Genomic DNA, 14742 nt, shown 5'->3' with positions numbered 1-14742 from the left:
TCTGTGCCAAACTCTAGACGAGCCGGCGTTGGGGCAGGATCGTGTCTGTCTCACCAGTGACGGCCAGTGTCTAGCACGTGGTTCCACACCCAAAGCGTGTTTGTCTAGTTAACACACAGAGGAAGACACAGATCTTAACACTTTCATACTCAAGTACCTTTTCTGCCCGACTCTCCCTGACCTCTGGGGCTGGGCTGCAGCTCTGATTCCAGTGCGCTGTGTGAAAAGCACACATTCTTCTGTTCAAACGGCAGAAGGTCCCCAGGGGCGGCCCTGTGGTCGGGGGGCCATTTTTCAAGTCCGTACCCTGTGCCTAGGAAGCCTGGCCTGTCGTCGGCACTTGGTTCCTAGCTTTGCTCTCCATAAATACTTTGGTCCCACTTGAAATGCCAGCATTGCTGTTCCGATTTGTCTGGGCAAGAGGGTGCAAGTCGCAGGCCCCGTGAGACCCAAGCTGAGTGTGGAGGTGGGACAGCAGACCCAGAGGAGCAGACGCAGAGCCCTCTGTGTGGGAATTATGACGACCCTCCTGTTAAGTCACAGCTGGGCTTCCTGCACCCTCACCTGGTGACTTTCATACCCTGTGCGCCCACCCTCGGGGCTGAAGGAACCTGTCGATGTCTCACACCTGAGGAAGAGACACCGGCCGGACACTCGCCAGGAACTTCGGCCCAGAGGTCTCTCCAGGCTGGTGACGGCCACCATGGCTACCAGGCAGCTGGGCAGGACCAGGAGGGGAGCATCCGCCTGTCACCAGCACCCAGGAAGCCCCTTCCCATCTGCAGACACTCAAGCTACTGTCCGGTGTGAAGGGGCAAAGAGCCTGTGAGTCCTCTGGTCAGAATCCACTGGACGTCCCTTCCATCACTTGCCCACTGAGGACGCAGAGTCCCTTTGTCTGCCTCTCTGCTGGTGAATCTGTTCACTTTTCTCAGTCTCCTCCCATCACACACACACCCCCACACCCCTTAAATGTCAGGTTGGGAATTTAATTTTCAAGTATTGTGACTGCTAAGTTACCATGGTCTCTAGGGAACTATGGCAATTTTCCAGGTAATTCTGCTACTGTGTTTTTATTGTTTTCTTCCTTTATCTTAACGGTGTTTACCTTTGTATTGGCAAAAGTAATAGCTAATGCATTTTTCTAGGCAACCAGCTCTTAAAATTTTAGGATGCTGGTGTTGGGAATCAAACTAAATGTTTTAGCCGTAGATTAAAGCTGTAATGCTTTTAATGTGTTGTGGGTAAAATGATATAATCACAGGAGAGTCCCAGGCTTGTTAATAAGAATAACAGGCTTGTTATTACGCAGCTGGACTGGAGTCTCAGAATCATAGAAGTATGATTGCATCAGAGTTCTAGTAAAAACGAGAAAAGTGAGTCATTAAAGACTTCGGGAACGTCTCCCACTCGACGTAGAAATTCACGTTTAGAAACAAAAACAATGCGTCTGAGTCTCCCCGAGCCGAGCTCGTGGCTGCCTGGAGGAATTATTTCCCTGAAACACATTTATTTTCTCTAGAACGGCCAGTGTGTTCACACCCCAGTTTCCTGTTCAGGATTAAAGAAGGTTTCTTTTGCCTGTAGTTTTAATTTGGGAATAATTGCTATTATGAAATATACCTTTGTTGAGTTTTAATTGACAAAAACCTGCAGTTCAGAACTGGTGACTGCATTTCATGCAGGTGCTGGATGGGGTTAGGATTCTGGTGAGACCTGGCCGCTTTTTTCTTGCTAAATGAAAAAAGGTGTCATACGAATGTATAGGTAACAGAGCAGTTCGAGCTTTTGTCCAGAGGTCAGAAACAAACCTACCTTCTGCGCTGAACATTCATGTTGAACAGGGCTGCACAAACATACAGCCGGATCCGAGATAGGCTGAATCTAACCGAGAACCGTTCAGGTTCATGTTGAACAGAAACCAAATGCACGAGCTCTGGGGACTCTGGACTGTCTCCAGCACAGGCACAAGAAGATTGTAGACAAAAGCCAGAGACAGGGGTCTGAAGCGTGTCGGGGGAGAAACGAGGGTGTCCTAGGACAGGAGGACGCTCTGGATGAGAAGGGGACAGAGGCCCAGGTGAAGCCTGCAATTAAGAGCATGAAGAGATGTGAGTGAGAGAGACTGGGGGTGATGGAAACAGAAATAAAGGGATAAAAGCAAATCTTTTGAAGATCTGCGCGGGCAGCCACCACTGAAATCGCTGCCTCTGCTAAACGGGAAGGCGGAGGAGAGCCCTCCTTCCCGAGGGACCGAGCAGGTGTGTGCGCAGATACAGGGATTTTTTAGAGAAATTGACTCCGATGTCTGTGAGGGTGACAAGGCTGCAGCTCACAGGGTGCAAGCTCCGGCGGGTTTCTGTGTTCGGTCTGGGGGCAGAATTCCTCCTTCTCTGGGAAACCTCGGGGCTCTGTCTCTAAGGCCTTCTCCTGATTGGACGAGGCCCACCATGTTATGTGGGGGGTCTCCTTTGCTCACGACACCGACCTCGTCCACAGGCACCTTCTCACAACAACTGGGTTTGTGTCTGATGAGTCGCTGGGCACCACTGTCTGGCCAAGCGGACGCAGACAATTAACCATCACACTTACCCGGGAGGGGAAACTGAAAACTGCGTTTGAAACTCAGTGAGGTGTAGCTCAGGGTCTACAATGGCGTAAACGCTCGCTGGGACCAGGAAGGACACACACCGGCCGAGACGCAGGGACTGGTAGGTGAAACCCACCCGAGGAGCGGGGCTCCAACCCCACCGATGCCGGGGGAGTGTGCGCCCAGGGCTGGCGGATCTGCCACTTTTCAAGAAGAGCTGAAAATCTGAACTTCTAAAAAGGTAGAGTCTTGGTTTTTTTTTTAACTACGTATAATATAAAGTCAGTAAAAATAACTTGTGAGTCAATCAAAAGCCTTCTGTGGGCTGAACGCAGCCCTTGGGCAGCTGTTAAAGAATTCTGAGATGGAGAATGATTTAACCATCCAGACGCAGCAGCAGGCCGGAGAGCCACCTCCCAGGGCTGTCAGATTGCTGCAGTGATGGCGCAGTGCACAGCTGGGTGACCGGGGCAGCGGCTGTGCGGGGCCCCTGAGGTCTGGGCCCGAAACCCCGTCCCTCCCTCCCTCTCTCTCCCCGCGTCCACTGCACACAGATCTGTGTCCTCCCCTCTCTGAATCTCCGTCTGCCAGGGCTGCCTGGGCATCTAGGATCAACGGGAATCCTCTGGAGCACAAGCTCCTGCCGTGATCTCCCTTTACAGGATCAAGAAACTGCTGAGGATGTCACGTAAAATGTCACAGAACGAAGACTGTGGTCTGGTCCGTGCGAAGTGGCCCATTGGGCAAACCGTCCCATTTGAATGAAAATGTGGAAAGCATCCTGTGCTGCTTGTCAGGGGCTGGACCTCGGGTAGAAGATTCCATTGTGTTCCCTGACAGCCCAGCCTGGGGCCAGGAGCGGCCCTGGGAGGAGGGGGGGTCTGGGGGTCGGGGGGTCTCAGCTCCACCCAGCCCTTTGGCACACTCAGGTGCCTGTTCCCGCATGACTTCTGGTGACATATCCCCGTCTGGGGAGCAGGCGCTGTCTGGAAGTGCGGCCCCCAGGGCTCACCAGGACGGACACTAGAGCACCCCGAGGTGTAGAAAGGAAGGTGGGGCCCTAAGGAGGTCGGCGCCCTCTGTTATTCTTTTTTTTTTTTTTTTTTTAACATCTTTATTGGAGTATAATTGCTTTACGGTGGTGTGTTAGTGTCTGCTTTATAACAAAGTGAATCAGTTATACATATACATATGTTCCCATATCTCTTCCCTCTTGCGTCTCCCTCCCTCCCACCCTCCCTATTCCACCCTCCAGGTGATCACAGAGCACCGAGCTGATCTCCCTGTGCCACGCGGCTGCTTCCCACTAGCTATCTACCTTACGTTTGGTAGTGTATATATGTCCATGCCACTCTCTCACTTCATCCCATCTGATGCTGTTCTTGATTAGAACACTTAAGAAAAAAGTTCCGTGTAATTATATACTTTTCCAGTAAAATACGTGAAAGGGAGATCTTGTAGTAGTTTTGGTGAATATCACGTGCATTTGTAAGTTTTCATTTAAGATATTCTCCAAAAATCATCTTAGTTCCCTCTGTCTGTAGATGTGATGCTGTTTTATTCACTCCTTAGGGAAAGGAGGACTGAGCCTGACCCAACCAGGACCCCGAGCTCAGTGTGTCCAGACGTGTGGGACCAGGAGGTTTTATCTCGCTGAGCATCTCAGAGGACACACCAATCTCCCTGGGCACACACTTGCATCACCTCCTCGCTGCAGACGTGCAAACAGCGTGGCCATGCGGCTCTAGGGGGGCAGTTGGAAGCCGTAAGTGGAGAAGCTGGAATTCCAGCCTGAGAATACCCGGCCTCTTCACGTACCATCTGCCGAAGCACATTGCTTCCTGTTAGTTCTTCGGAAATCCGAGGTCTTGCCTTCCGTTATCCTCTGCTTACTACAGCTCACACTTCCAAGCATCCCACTAGGTTTCTTCTGGGTGCCTGGGTTTGACTGGCCTTTTGGTGGCCTTTAAGACAAGCTCTCTTTGCAGGATGTTTCCAGAAGTCTCCACAAGGGGCGCGTGATACTTTTGGTTGACAACGAGCAGGGCTGACGGGGTTAAATGCTGGCACGGGATCACGGGTGCCTCACACCCTCCCGCGCATCCCCCTTGCCAACCCTTAGTGGGAAGTTCTCCCCCCGCCCCGAGGTCTGCGGGAGATTCTTCTCTTCTTAGCGCATTTCATTTTGTCCTTGTCTTCTTGTCGGGTGACCCGAGGTGCGGGAGTGAGATGCACATCGTTCCCGGGGACTGATGGCCAGGACAGGGGGAGAGAGGGGGCCACAGCTGCAGACTCATCGGGGAGCCCTCGGGAAGCCGCTGTGATTGGTCACAGCTTCAGGTCAGCCACGTGGGAGGGTTGACACCTCTCGACTGCTGCAAGTCAGGGCTGTCGTCTCTTCCCAGACAGCCTGGTACCAGCACACGGCTGCATAGAAGTGGGTCCAGTACTGGCTGGCGAAACTCGGCTCAGCACACCCTGTGTGTGCGAGTGTAGACCATCTACACCCTCAGACCACCTGCCCGATTAGTGGAAAGCCTGTCGGATTACAGAGGAAGAGAAGATAAAAGAGCCCGGACCACGGAGGAGTGTCTGTAACCCCGCGTGAGAGGGAGAGGCCACGGGGCTGGGCTGGCGGCAGAGAGAGGCAGGCAGAGACTGGGCTGTGGGTGCTGGGTGGGGGGAGGGGAAGAGTGTGAAGTGGGACGGCGCCTCGCACGTCCCCGTTCTCCTTTTTTCTGATCACGGCCCACAGACTGCTGTCCTGCAGGGGCCGTTTCACTGAAGACCCCATGACATCGAGCGTGGATGGGTCAGGACATGGCCCTGGGTGGTCAGCCGTCCTCCCAGCCGTCCTTCCAGGACAGGGTCGTCGCCCTCACTTTTCAGATGAAGACGTAACCTCCACAAGGTGATGTGCCTGAGGTCCCTTGGCCAAAGAGCAGCAGGGCTGAGCTCCAGCCGAGGCCGAAGGACTCCCAGCTGGACGGCAGCCTGTCTGGTCCTGACTTCAGAGCCGAGGGCACGTCCGGCGTCTGTGGCTGGGATTTGGGAGAGGAGTGGCGCGACTCTGCAACCAGGGGACGGCTTCTCTGACCATCCCCGGTGCACTTGTCCTCAGGCCTATGGTTTCAGTGAAAAAGAGCCTTAGAAACGACCCTGTGTGAGATCTCGGTGGGTTAGAGAACAGTGCGGCCACAAACGAACTCATGGTGGGCCTGGGTCTGGTGCTCCGGGATCCAGGCACAGGGATGTCTTCTTCTTAGTCTCTGACGTTATCAAGCATTTCCCGATTTTCAAAGAAGCATTTCTCTACTTCACGTCCATTAGGATGGCTACTCTAAAAAACAAACAAACAAACAAACAAAGAAAAAACAAAACCAGAAAACAACGAGTGTTGACGAGGGTGTGGAGAAATTGGAGCCCTTGCACTGTTGGTGGGAGTGGAAACCAGTGCAGCCGCTGTGGAGGCAGTGTGGAGAGTCCTCAAACAACTAAAGCTAGAATTATCATATGACCCAGTATTCCTCTTCTGCGTATAGACGCAAGAGAACTGAAACCAGGGTCTTGAAGAGATATTTGCACACCCATGTTCATAGCAGCGTTATTTATCCACAACAGCCAAGAAGAGGAAGAAACCCACGTGTCCACTGACACCCATGGGTAAATGGAACGCAGTGCACTTGTGCAGTGGATGATTATTCAGCCTTCAAAAGGAAGGAAAGACTGACACAGGCTGCAGCATAGACGAAATCCGAGGACGTCATGTGCAGTGAAATAATCATTAAGATAAAAGCCAAGTACTGTCTGCTTCTACGTATGTGAAGTTTCTGGAGGAGTCAAATCCATAGGGACAGGAAGGAGGGGGTGAGGGAGGAGCTGGGGGAGGGGCAGGGGTGCTAGTGTTTAATGGGGACAGAGTGTCAGTTTGGGCCGATAAAAACGTTCTGGAGATGGACAGTGTCGATGTTGCACAATGGTGTGAAGGTACTTAGTGCCGCTGAACTGTACGCTTAAAAACGAAGACCGTACATTTTACCCCAGTTTTATAAAAGAGACATTTTGAGGGTGACTGTTGTTTGTGGAGGGGGTGTTCCCGTGAGCACGGGCGGTGTGCTCAGGAAGCCTCTGAGAGGCACGTGATGCATTTCCCAGTTCCCGCCAAGGCCACGGCCAAACACGGTATCCGTTCACCATCCCGACCCTTAGATAAATCAAAATCGTTGCCTGAATTCTTGGCAGAAGTTATTATGAAAATATAGAGGAAAAACTTTTCTCCATTAAATGTGCAAATTATATTTTCCTTTGTATTGTGTTTCCCTAGAAGATTCTTTATGATACAATTTTAAGTTTGCCTCTGGATCTAGTGTTTCAAAGTGAATTTTCTTTTTAAAAAACCTATTAAATAGTGGATAAAGTGAACTTTTTAACTTTAAATCTGGTTGATTTGTTTATGTGTTTATTCCACAGATTTATTAAGCGTCTACTGTGTGCCAGGCCCCGTGCAAGGAGCTGACTGGGTGGGGAGAGCAGACGTGAGGCCCACGGGAGGCCTTTGGGCTGGGTTGAGTCAGGCGCTATGCTGGGGTCTGGCTGGGGCATGTCAGAGGTAGGTCCCAGAGGCTGGACCTGAGTGGCGGGTAGGGATTCCCAGGACAGAGACTGGAGTGTCCCAGACAGCACACCGGCACCTGCAGGGTGTGTGCAGGGAGGGCTCAGTGGCCTCTCCTGGATTTTGGAAAGAAAAAGGCGTAGATGACCAGGATTTTGAAACAGGGATGGCATTACCTGAATAGGGAGAGAAATGCACCACTCACATGAAGATCTGGGTTCCTGAATATGTCGGGATTAAGACAGTTCTGAGATTTGCAAGCCTGGCAGCCAGGGCTGGGTACCTGCTGTCTTACAAGAAGCGAGTCACACGGGAAAAGAAACCAAAATCTGCTACTGGGAGCACATAGCTGTGGTTCTCAGGCCCATCGTGTACTCTTTAATCACACTTTCATTTTGAGTCTTTTCCTTTTCTCAGAGAAAATAATTTGGAGAAGTCGAGAACCTTGTCACTCTACGTCTTTAAAGAAGACAACTGTCTGAGTGCAGAGCTGGTGTCTTTGACAGGAGTGACAGGACAGGGTGACAAAAACATCCTCAGAGATGGGTGTTCAGAGGGTCCTGAAGCTTCCACTACAAAGCATCGTCCTTTCCACAGAATCCTTAGAAAATATGCAGAAAAGAATTACTAGAAAGAAAGAATAGCAATAAAACTTTGACCTAGCAGAACTGCCTGACACCCAGTCCACGAGGCTCTCTGTTGAGGGGGCACTGGTGAAAAACGGTGTCTGCAAAGGGCCCACAGACTGTTGGAGACGTAAGCAAAGATCAGGGAATAAACCTATCGCTTGGAAACAGCAAAGTAACACCCACTGAATGTTGTCGTGTGCAGGCTCTGTGCCCAACAGAGTTTTATGTATTATTTGGTCTCCACAATTATCCCGTACTGTCTGTTGTTATTATCCCCATTTTATGGAAGAGGAAAGTTCAGAGTGGTTCGGTGAATTGTCCCGGGTCACAAAGCAGGGAAGTGACCCAGCAGGATACTGACCCAAAGGCCCTGACCGTGGCCAGTAACCCAGGGACTCTCAGCCCTGGCTGCACAGTAATGGGATTAATGAGGGGCCTTTGAACCTACCCATGTCTCCCAGATCAACCGAGTCAGGCCACCCCGGGGTTAGCCGAGACATGGGGGGTTTCAGGAGCTCCTGGACCCCATAGCGAGTCCAGAAGAAGGTCAGTAAGAGCCCGAGAGGCAGTAATGCTGTGAGGAGACCTCCCCGTTTCACCAGGCAGAGCCGCTGGCCGTAGCATCGTGGAGGGAGCCCGGCAGGACCGACCGTGCGTGGGAAGCATTCGTGTCCAGTGTTCGCCAGCAGGCCTGTCTAGACAACCACATGAGCTGGCTTTGCCCCACCTAAGGGCGCCTGATGTCTGTAGATGGGTACATGCTTTCAGGGTGTGGAATTTACTTGTGTAGGGAGTAAAGAATCTAAATGTCATCAGCAGGAAAATGGTTAAGAAACAGCTTCTGGGAAGATGATTAGGTCATCAGTAATGCTTACAGGGAATTTATCATAATATGGAAAATATTTATATTAAATGTTGGATTTTTTTTAAAAGGAGCATTAAAAATTGTATATGCAGTAAGATCAAAGGAAGAAAAATGGAGACATTTCTTTTCTTTGAAAGGGAAGAAACACAGCATAGAATGTTCCCATCAGAGAATTTTATTCGACCTCGTTGCATCTCATCTGGTCACATTTCCCTTCTAAGCCCTTTGAAATTCTGTTCACTAAGGAGGAAATAAAACCGGAGAAAATAGCACAATGCTGCTGATGGGACCCTCACTCCCCTGGGGACACTGGGCACATTATACTTCCGGTGTCAACAGGGTCTACATCCTTCAGAAGCACAATAGTGGGGGTCACGCCGCATTTCAAGTCTGGTTCTGGTAAAAGGAACCTACCCGGGAGGCAAACAGCTCCGGGAGAGGGTGAGGATTTGCCCTTTTCTATTGCCTAATGCCAGCAGTTTTAACCTTAACTATTACAGCGATCAGAGGACTACCTCCTGGGAAAAGCAGAGGTCTCTCCCTGGGGGCAGTACAGGTGCAGCTCCAGGTGAGGCTGCCCGGTGTGGGCTGCATGGGACCCTGTATTACACGCAGACCCCAGGCCTCTTCTAAGCATTTTGGTGAGTCCCTTTGGGGGAGAGCACAACCACCTTGAACAGAGAGTGAGAGATAAGGCAGATGGGAAGCGGACTTTCTAAATCCTTTGTCACCAGCATGAGCTACAAATTCGGGACATAATTTAAGAAGAGTGAGGGGAAAAGATGCAGCCGTTGTTGGTGTCCAGGGGATGTGCCCACCCTCCCTGCAGTGGCCTTGCACCCGGGCTGGTCCCTAGCTGCTGTCCTCAGGAGTTGCCATTGGGTGGAAATCACCATTTCACATGCAAATTGGTATCTCATACTGTGTGTTTCTCCCAGGAGGCTTAAAGCACAGTGATTTTTTTTTAGAGCAGGGGAAGCAGATTGAGTTCCAAAAGTATTCAGACATTCAAACTTAAAAAAAAGTACTAGAAGCAATTTTGAGACGTTTAGTAGGAAAGTATTCCTTATAATAAACGAGGGCACTGACTGTGTTGTCTTGGATGTAATGTGTAAAATCTGTGCAGGTGAAGCTCAAGTTTACCAATCAGTTGTGAGCTAAGAAGAACCGAGCTCAGGACACTTAGACCCTGCGGAACCTGTTTTTAGACCCAAAGCCCCACTTCCCCATGTCAGTTGCCACAAGTCTGTGCAGTAGGTAGAAAAAGAGCATAGAGTTTTTGCATTTTTTGCATTCAAGCATAGAAGGATAAAGTGACTTGCCGACACCAAACAGAGTCAGGACCGCGTCTGCAACACCGCCTTCCACCACCTTCCGCGTCACCGGTCCACCACAGCATCTTTTTCCAGCTATGACTGTGTCGTAGTCATTTAGTGATTGAACCTGCATGGGAATTGCGTAAAGGAGGCTCTGCTCGCTCATTTTGATGAACTGCTCTGCAACACGAAATAGCTGAAGGAAATCCTGGTAAACAACAGTGACACTTGCTGAGTTGCGTTCAAGCTTGTAGTGCAGAATCTTAACTAACCGTCGCGACGGCTCAGCGCCCCCGGGTAGCTGTCGTGGACGCGAGGTGGGGGGCTGGCCATCCTCAGGAGTAAGAGTCTCTGAGCTCACAGCCGGGAGCCTCTGCTTCCTGCTTTCGGGCCCTGAGGGTGAGGGTGTAGAAGAGCTTGCGGTAGGAGCGTCTGAAGGCGGGGTTCGAGAAGCAGTACACCACGGGGTTCAGCACGCCCTGCAGGTAGGTGAGGCTGCCGGTCACGTCGGCGGCGTGGACCATGGAGCTCAGGACCCCGCAGCTGAGCGCCCCTCGGAAGATGGCCAGTAGGATGCGGGCCAGGAAGCTGGGCAGAAAGCACAGCGTGAACAGCACCCCGACCATGGCCACCAGCGCCTGGGCCCTCTGCAGCTTGGGCTGCTTGTGTGGGTCCCGGAACCGCTTCTGGAGAGTCCTGATGATGCCGGCGCTGCAGAACAGGATGAGGCCGAAGGCGAGGATAAACTGGAGGAAGGAGAGGGCTTCCTGCCAGATGAGGCTGAAGGAGGACTCCGTCCTGGGCTCAGAACTGGGGCACTCGGCCTCAGAGAGGAACACGCTTTGGTGAGTGAGGGCTGCTGTCACGAGCCAGACCAGGACCGAGATCCCCCAGGCCGCCCGCACGGACAGAAGGTTGACTTTGAGCCGCGAGTGGACCACCCGGAGGTAGCGGTCCAGGGCCACGGCAGTGAGGAAGGCGACACCCGCCCCACGGCACAGGGACCGCAGGAAGAGCATCCCTTGGCAAGACGCACGTCCCAAGCCCCAGGTCTTCTGCCGCAGGTAGAAGGCGGCGTGAAAGGGCAGGCAGGCAGCCAGCAGGAGGTCTGCTAGGACCAGGTTGAACAAGTAGACGGCGTAGGGCTTCCACACCTTCAGACGGAAGAAGAAGGTCCAGAGCGCCACGGCGTTGCCCAGCGTGCCCAGGCCACACTCCAGCAGCAGCAGCAAGGCCGTGCTCACCTCCGCCGCGTAGCTGTGCGCCACCGAGCAGTTGGGTGGCAGCATGTGGCCAAGTCCCCGCCGCGGCCGAGCCTGACGCAGCGGAGCACAGGGACGCAGGCCCGAGTTCGTTCTCTTTCCCACAGAAGGACAGAAAGCACACTGACCAGCATCGAATAAAGTCAAAGGCAAACTAAAATTTGTCTGTGGAAAGAGGATCGGGGCAGAGGGAAAAAACCTCTTGCAGTTTTGTTTTGCCCTGAAAGCAGGGAAATTGTGTTTCACTTCCCACATCTGGCATTAAACTGAAGCCCTAGCGTCCTGAGAGTGTCCGCGTGAGCACGGCTCTCCATCCACAGCTGTCACTGAAGGGGCTTGAGAAGTTTGGGAAGACTTGCTGTCTATAAAGTTAAAATAATGACGGAAACAAATAGATGGTTCTCTAGTCTGCATTGTTTTCCGGAAGATCTGGTCCCGCATTCCCCTCGAAGAGGGTATGGGGTGGGGGGGGCCTGGCCATTTTGTAGTTGCCCATTTTCACCTGTCCTTTCGTTTTGTTAGATTTGATTTTCTGCTGAGGAGGCTTCCCTGACCAGGGATGGAGCCCGTGCGCCCTGCAGTGGAAGCTCGGAGTCCTAACCGCTGGACTCCCGGGAAGTCCCTGCTCAGCCTGGTTCGGGCTTTGGAATCAAACGGACTCTGGTTCTACCTGGTTTCTCCACTTAGCAGCAATGTGGGGTGAATATGACAATAGCTGCCTGTGGGGTCCTTGTAGCTGAGGTTCTCTTACAGGTACAGCACTATGCCCTGTATCTGGGGCATCTCGGCTGCCAGATACATTTGCTGCAGTAATTACTAACCTCTGTCTGATGCTTAGACTTTTAACAAAACGATGCTTAGACTTTTTTTTTTTTTTTTGCGGTACGCGGGCCTCTCACTGCTGTGGCCTCTCCCGTTGTGGAGCACAGGTTCCAGACGCGCAGGCTCAGCGGCCATGGCTCACGGGCCCAGCCATTCCGAGGCATGTGGGATCTTCCCGGCCCAGGGCATGAACCTGCGTCCCCTGCATCGGCAGGCGGACTCTCAACCGCTGCGCCACCCGGGAAGCCCGATGCTTAGACTTTTAACGAAACTTTTTTTCCCCAATGTAGTAATACAATTTCGCACCCAGCTGCAGTTCCACGGTGCTTCGATGCCTTTGTTTCTGAGACCTAACTTGGAAGCTTTAAGGGGTCTCAACAGCAAGAATTACTATTTCGCTGCATGTTTTCCACGTGTCATGTGCTCTCCTGTGTTATTGCAACGAACCGAGCAACACGAGGTGCAGTAGGTACAATTTTAAGCTCTATTTTTTTTTTAAATAAATGCATTTATTTATTTTTGGCTGCGGTGGGAAAGCCCTATTTTATGGATGAAGGCGTGGCAGCTCAGAGAGGTTAGGTCGCTTGCTCCAGGTCACAGGGCAGTCAGCGGCAGGAGCAAGGTCCCCCCAGCCCAGCTTGCACCAGAGCCCAGGGTCTTGACCACGCTGCCCACCGCTTCCCTGCTGGCAGCAGCCTCACTCCTGTGTGCATGAGAAGTCCATGTCTCAGGAAGCCCACCACGACTATTGATTTACATGACATTTTGGGTCACTTGACATGTAGTCCTTCTTGCTTTAATTTTATCAGGGTTTTCCTTTCCAACTGGGCCACCAGCCCACACGTCCCCCCATCTCTGCGTCACGCAGGTTCACCTGCCTCGTGTTTCCTAAGGAGGTGCACTTGGAGAGTCGTCCAAGCGTCCAGAGCTGCAGAAACGTCCCGACTGGTACCTCTAGGGACACCTCCCATGAACTGCATGCCTGTTATAAAGGGTTCCTTGGGGGCACAAAAGGATGTGTTTGTTCCAGGTGAGGGCTGGCTGGGGACCACGTGTCTCACCTCCAGGGATGCCGTGGCACACGCACGGTAACACCAGAAAAGCTGGCACTCACTCGTCTTTTCAGGGACGGGAGTTACACAAACGCAGGGAAGAAACGGATTAAATCCTTTCTCTCAACACAATGATAACTTGAGAGACGTTAAAAGCTACCCCTTAATTGCAGATTTCTGTCCACAGTACACCAAAGACTTTCTAAATTATAAATATTCTAGCTCAATAGGTAACATAAACATTAATAATTACACATTTTCCTTTTTAAAGATAGAAAATCAAAGTTACAGAATTTTTGAAAATTCTGCTTGTCTTTATCAGCACCCTGGTGTATTTCCCTTACTTCTGAAAGACTGAATTGTCCTTTACTTCCTCTCTTTTAAAGTTATAATATTCGAGCTTTTCCCTTAGGGTTCTTGTTCAATCTTTTTATCCTTAGAAACTCCATTTTCAAAAACCATTCTATTTCTTCAATACTCTTCTTATTAAGGAAACTTCTCTGTTCTCACTCCAGTTGGTTTCACTTTTTGTTCAAAGTCAATAAATGAAGAATACTTGGTCAGTAAACTGTGATTCTCTTTCAAAGTTTCCCTCCCCTTCAAGCCCTGTGGGAATCTACCACCCACTCGCCCACGAGGGGGCTGCCCGTCCAGTGTCACAGCTTGGGGAGCGGCCGGCTCTTCGTAACCACAAGCCTGAGAAACAGGAGAAGGAGGGCCTGTCCCTGAAACTCACACTTTGGTGGGCCGACTACAAGTTCCCAGAGCTGAAGAGACCTGGGGCGAGCCCAGCGAAACCAGGTCACTGACAGAACAACAGAGCTGCAGCTCTGCCGGGACGCGACACGGTCCCAGGGCTGCAAGTCTGGGGCAGGGGGTAGGGCCTGGTGTCTGTGGACGCAGGGTCCCGTCCTTGGAGAATCCACTCTCAGTGCCTCCTCGGCAGGTCCCCTCAAATTATTTTTCTTCCCCAGATTCCTGGCCTGATAGATCTAGAAAGAACACCGAAGGAACGTAAGATCTTCTTTGTCAACTTTACACCTATTTACTAAAAACAAACAACAAAAATTAAAATCAAACACACGCAAAGCCCTCCTGTACCTTGGACACAAGTTCCATGTCTTAGAGTCTTTCATAAAGTGATAGCTAGTGACATAAGCAAAGACTGAGCGACAGGAGATCCCTGTGACGTGTCTATGATGCCGATGTTCTAAATATTTCAAAACACAATGACATGAGAAGTTGTTTAAGGTTACAGATTAGATGGATAAAAAAATCCACATTGTCAACTGTGCAGAGCAGCACCTAATCTTGCTTGTTTATAGAAAGTACTGGGAGGAAATTTACCAAATTTTTAGCAAGTAGCTATCTCCAAGTAATGGGATTACAAACGATTTTTTTTTTTTTACTTTAGAGCTTCCTATATATTCTATAACAGAATAGATCACTTTAATAATCAGGAAATAACTGTAAATTTTAAAAATAAGTTTTTAAACTGTGAGTTTACACATGAGAGGGAACCATTTTCTTTGGAAGCATCAGTCCGAGACTAAGGCTGGCAGCGTACGCTGTGTGGGAGCCACAGCCTCGCAGT

At 51.0% G+C, this 14742-nt stretch overlaps 1 protein-coding gene across 1 annotated transcript; it reads right to left on the bottom strand.

The window, feature by feature from the left end:
- Positions 1–3845: 3845 nt before the first annotated feature.
- Positions 3846–11483, bottom strand: GPR31 (G protein-coupled receptor 31). Its single transcript, XM_004278900.3, has 2 exons — positions 10023–11483; positions 3846–5930 (listed from the first exon to the last, which is right to left on the bottom strand). Exon 1 carries the CDS (start codon positions 11299–11301, stop codon positions 10348–10350), a length of 954 nt encoding a protein of 317 aa, XP_004278948.1. The 5' UTR covers positions 11302–11483; the 3' UTR covers positions 3846–5930; positions 10023–10347.
- Between the last annotated feature and the right edge of the window lie 3259 nt (positions 11484–14742).

The sequence above is a fragment of the Orcinus orca genome, chromosome 12 (assembly GCF_937001465.1).
Source record: "Orcinus orca chromosome 12, mOrcOrc1.1, whole genome shotgun sequence".
NCBI classification, from domain to species: domain Eukaryota; kingdom Metazoa; phylum Chordata; class Mammalia; order Artiodactyla; family Delphinidae; genus Orcinus; species Orcinus orca.
Note: the sequence above shows the minus strand (reverse complement) of the source record. Positions and strands in the feature narration are given on the sequence as shown.

Coding starts and splice junctions, on each gene's coding strand:
- GPR31 (XM_004278900.3), bottom strand. CDS start 11,301: ATGCTGCCACCCAACTGCTCGGTGGCGCACAGCTACGCGGCGGAGGTG.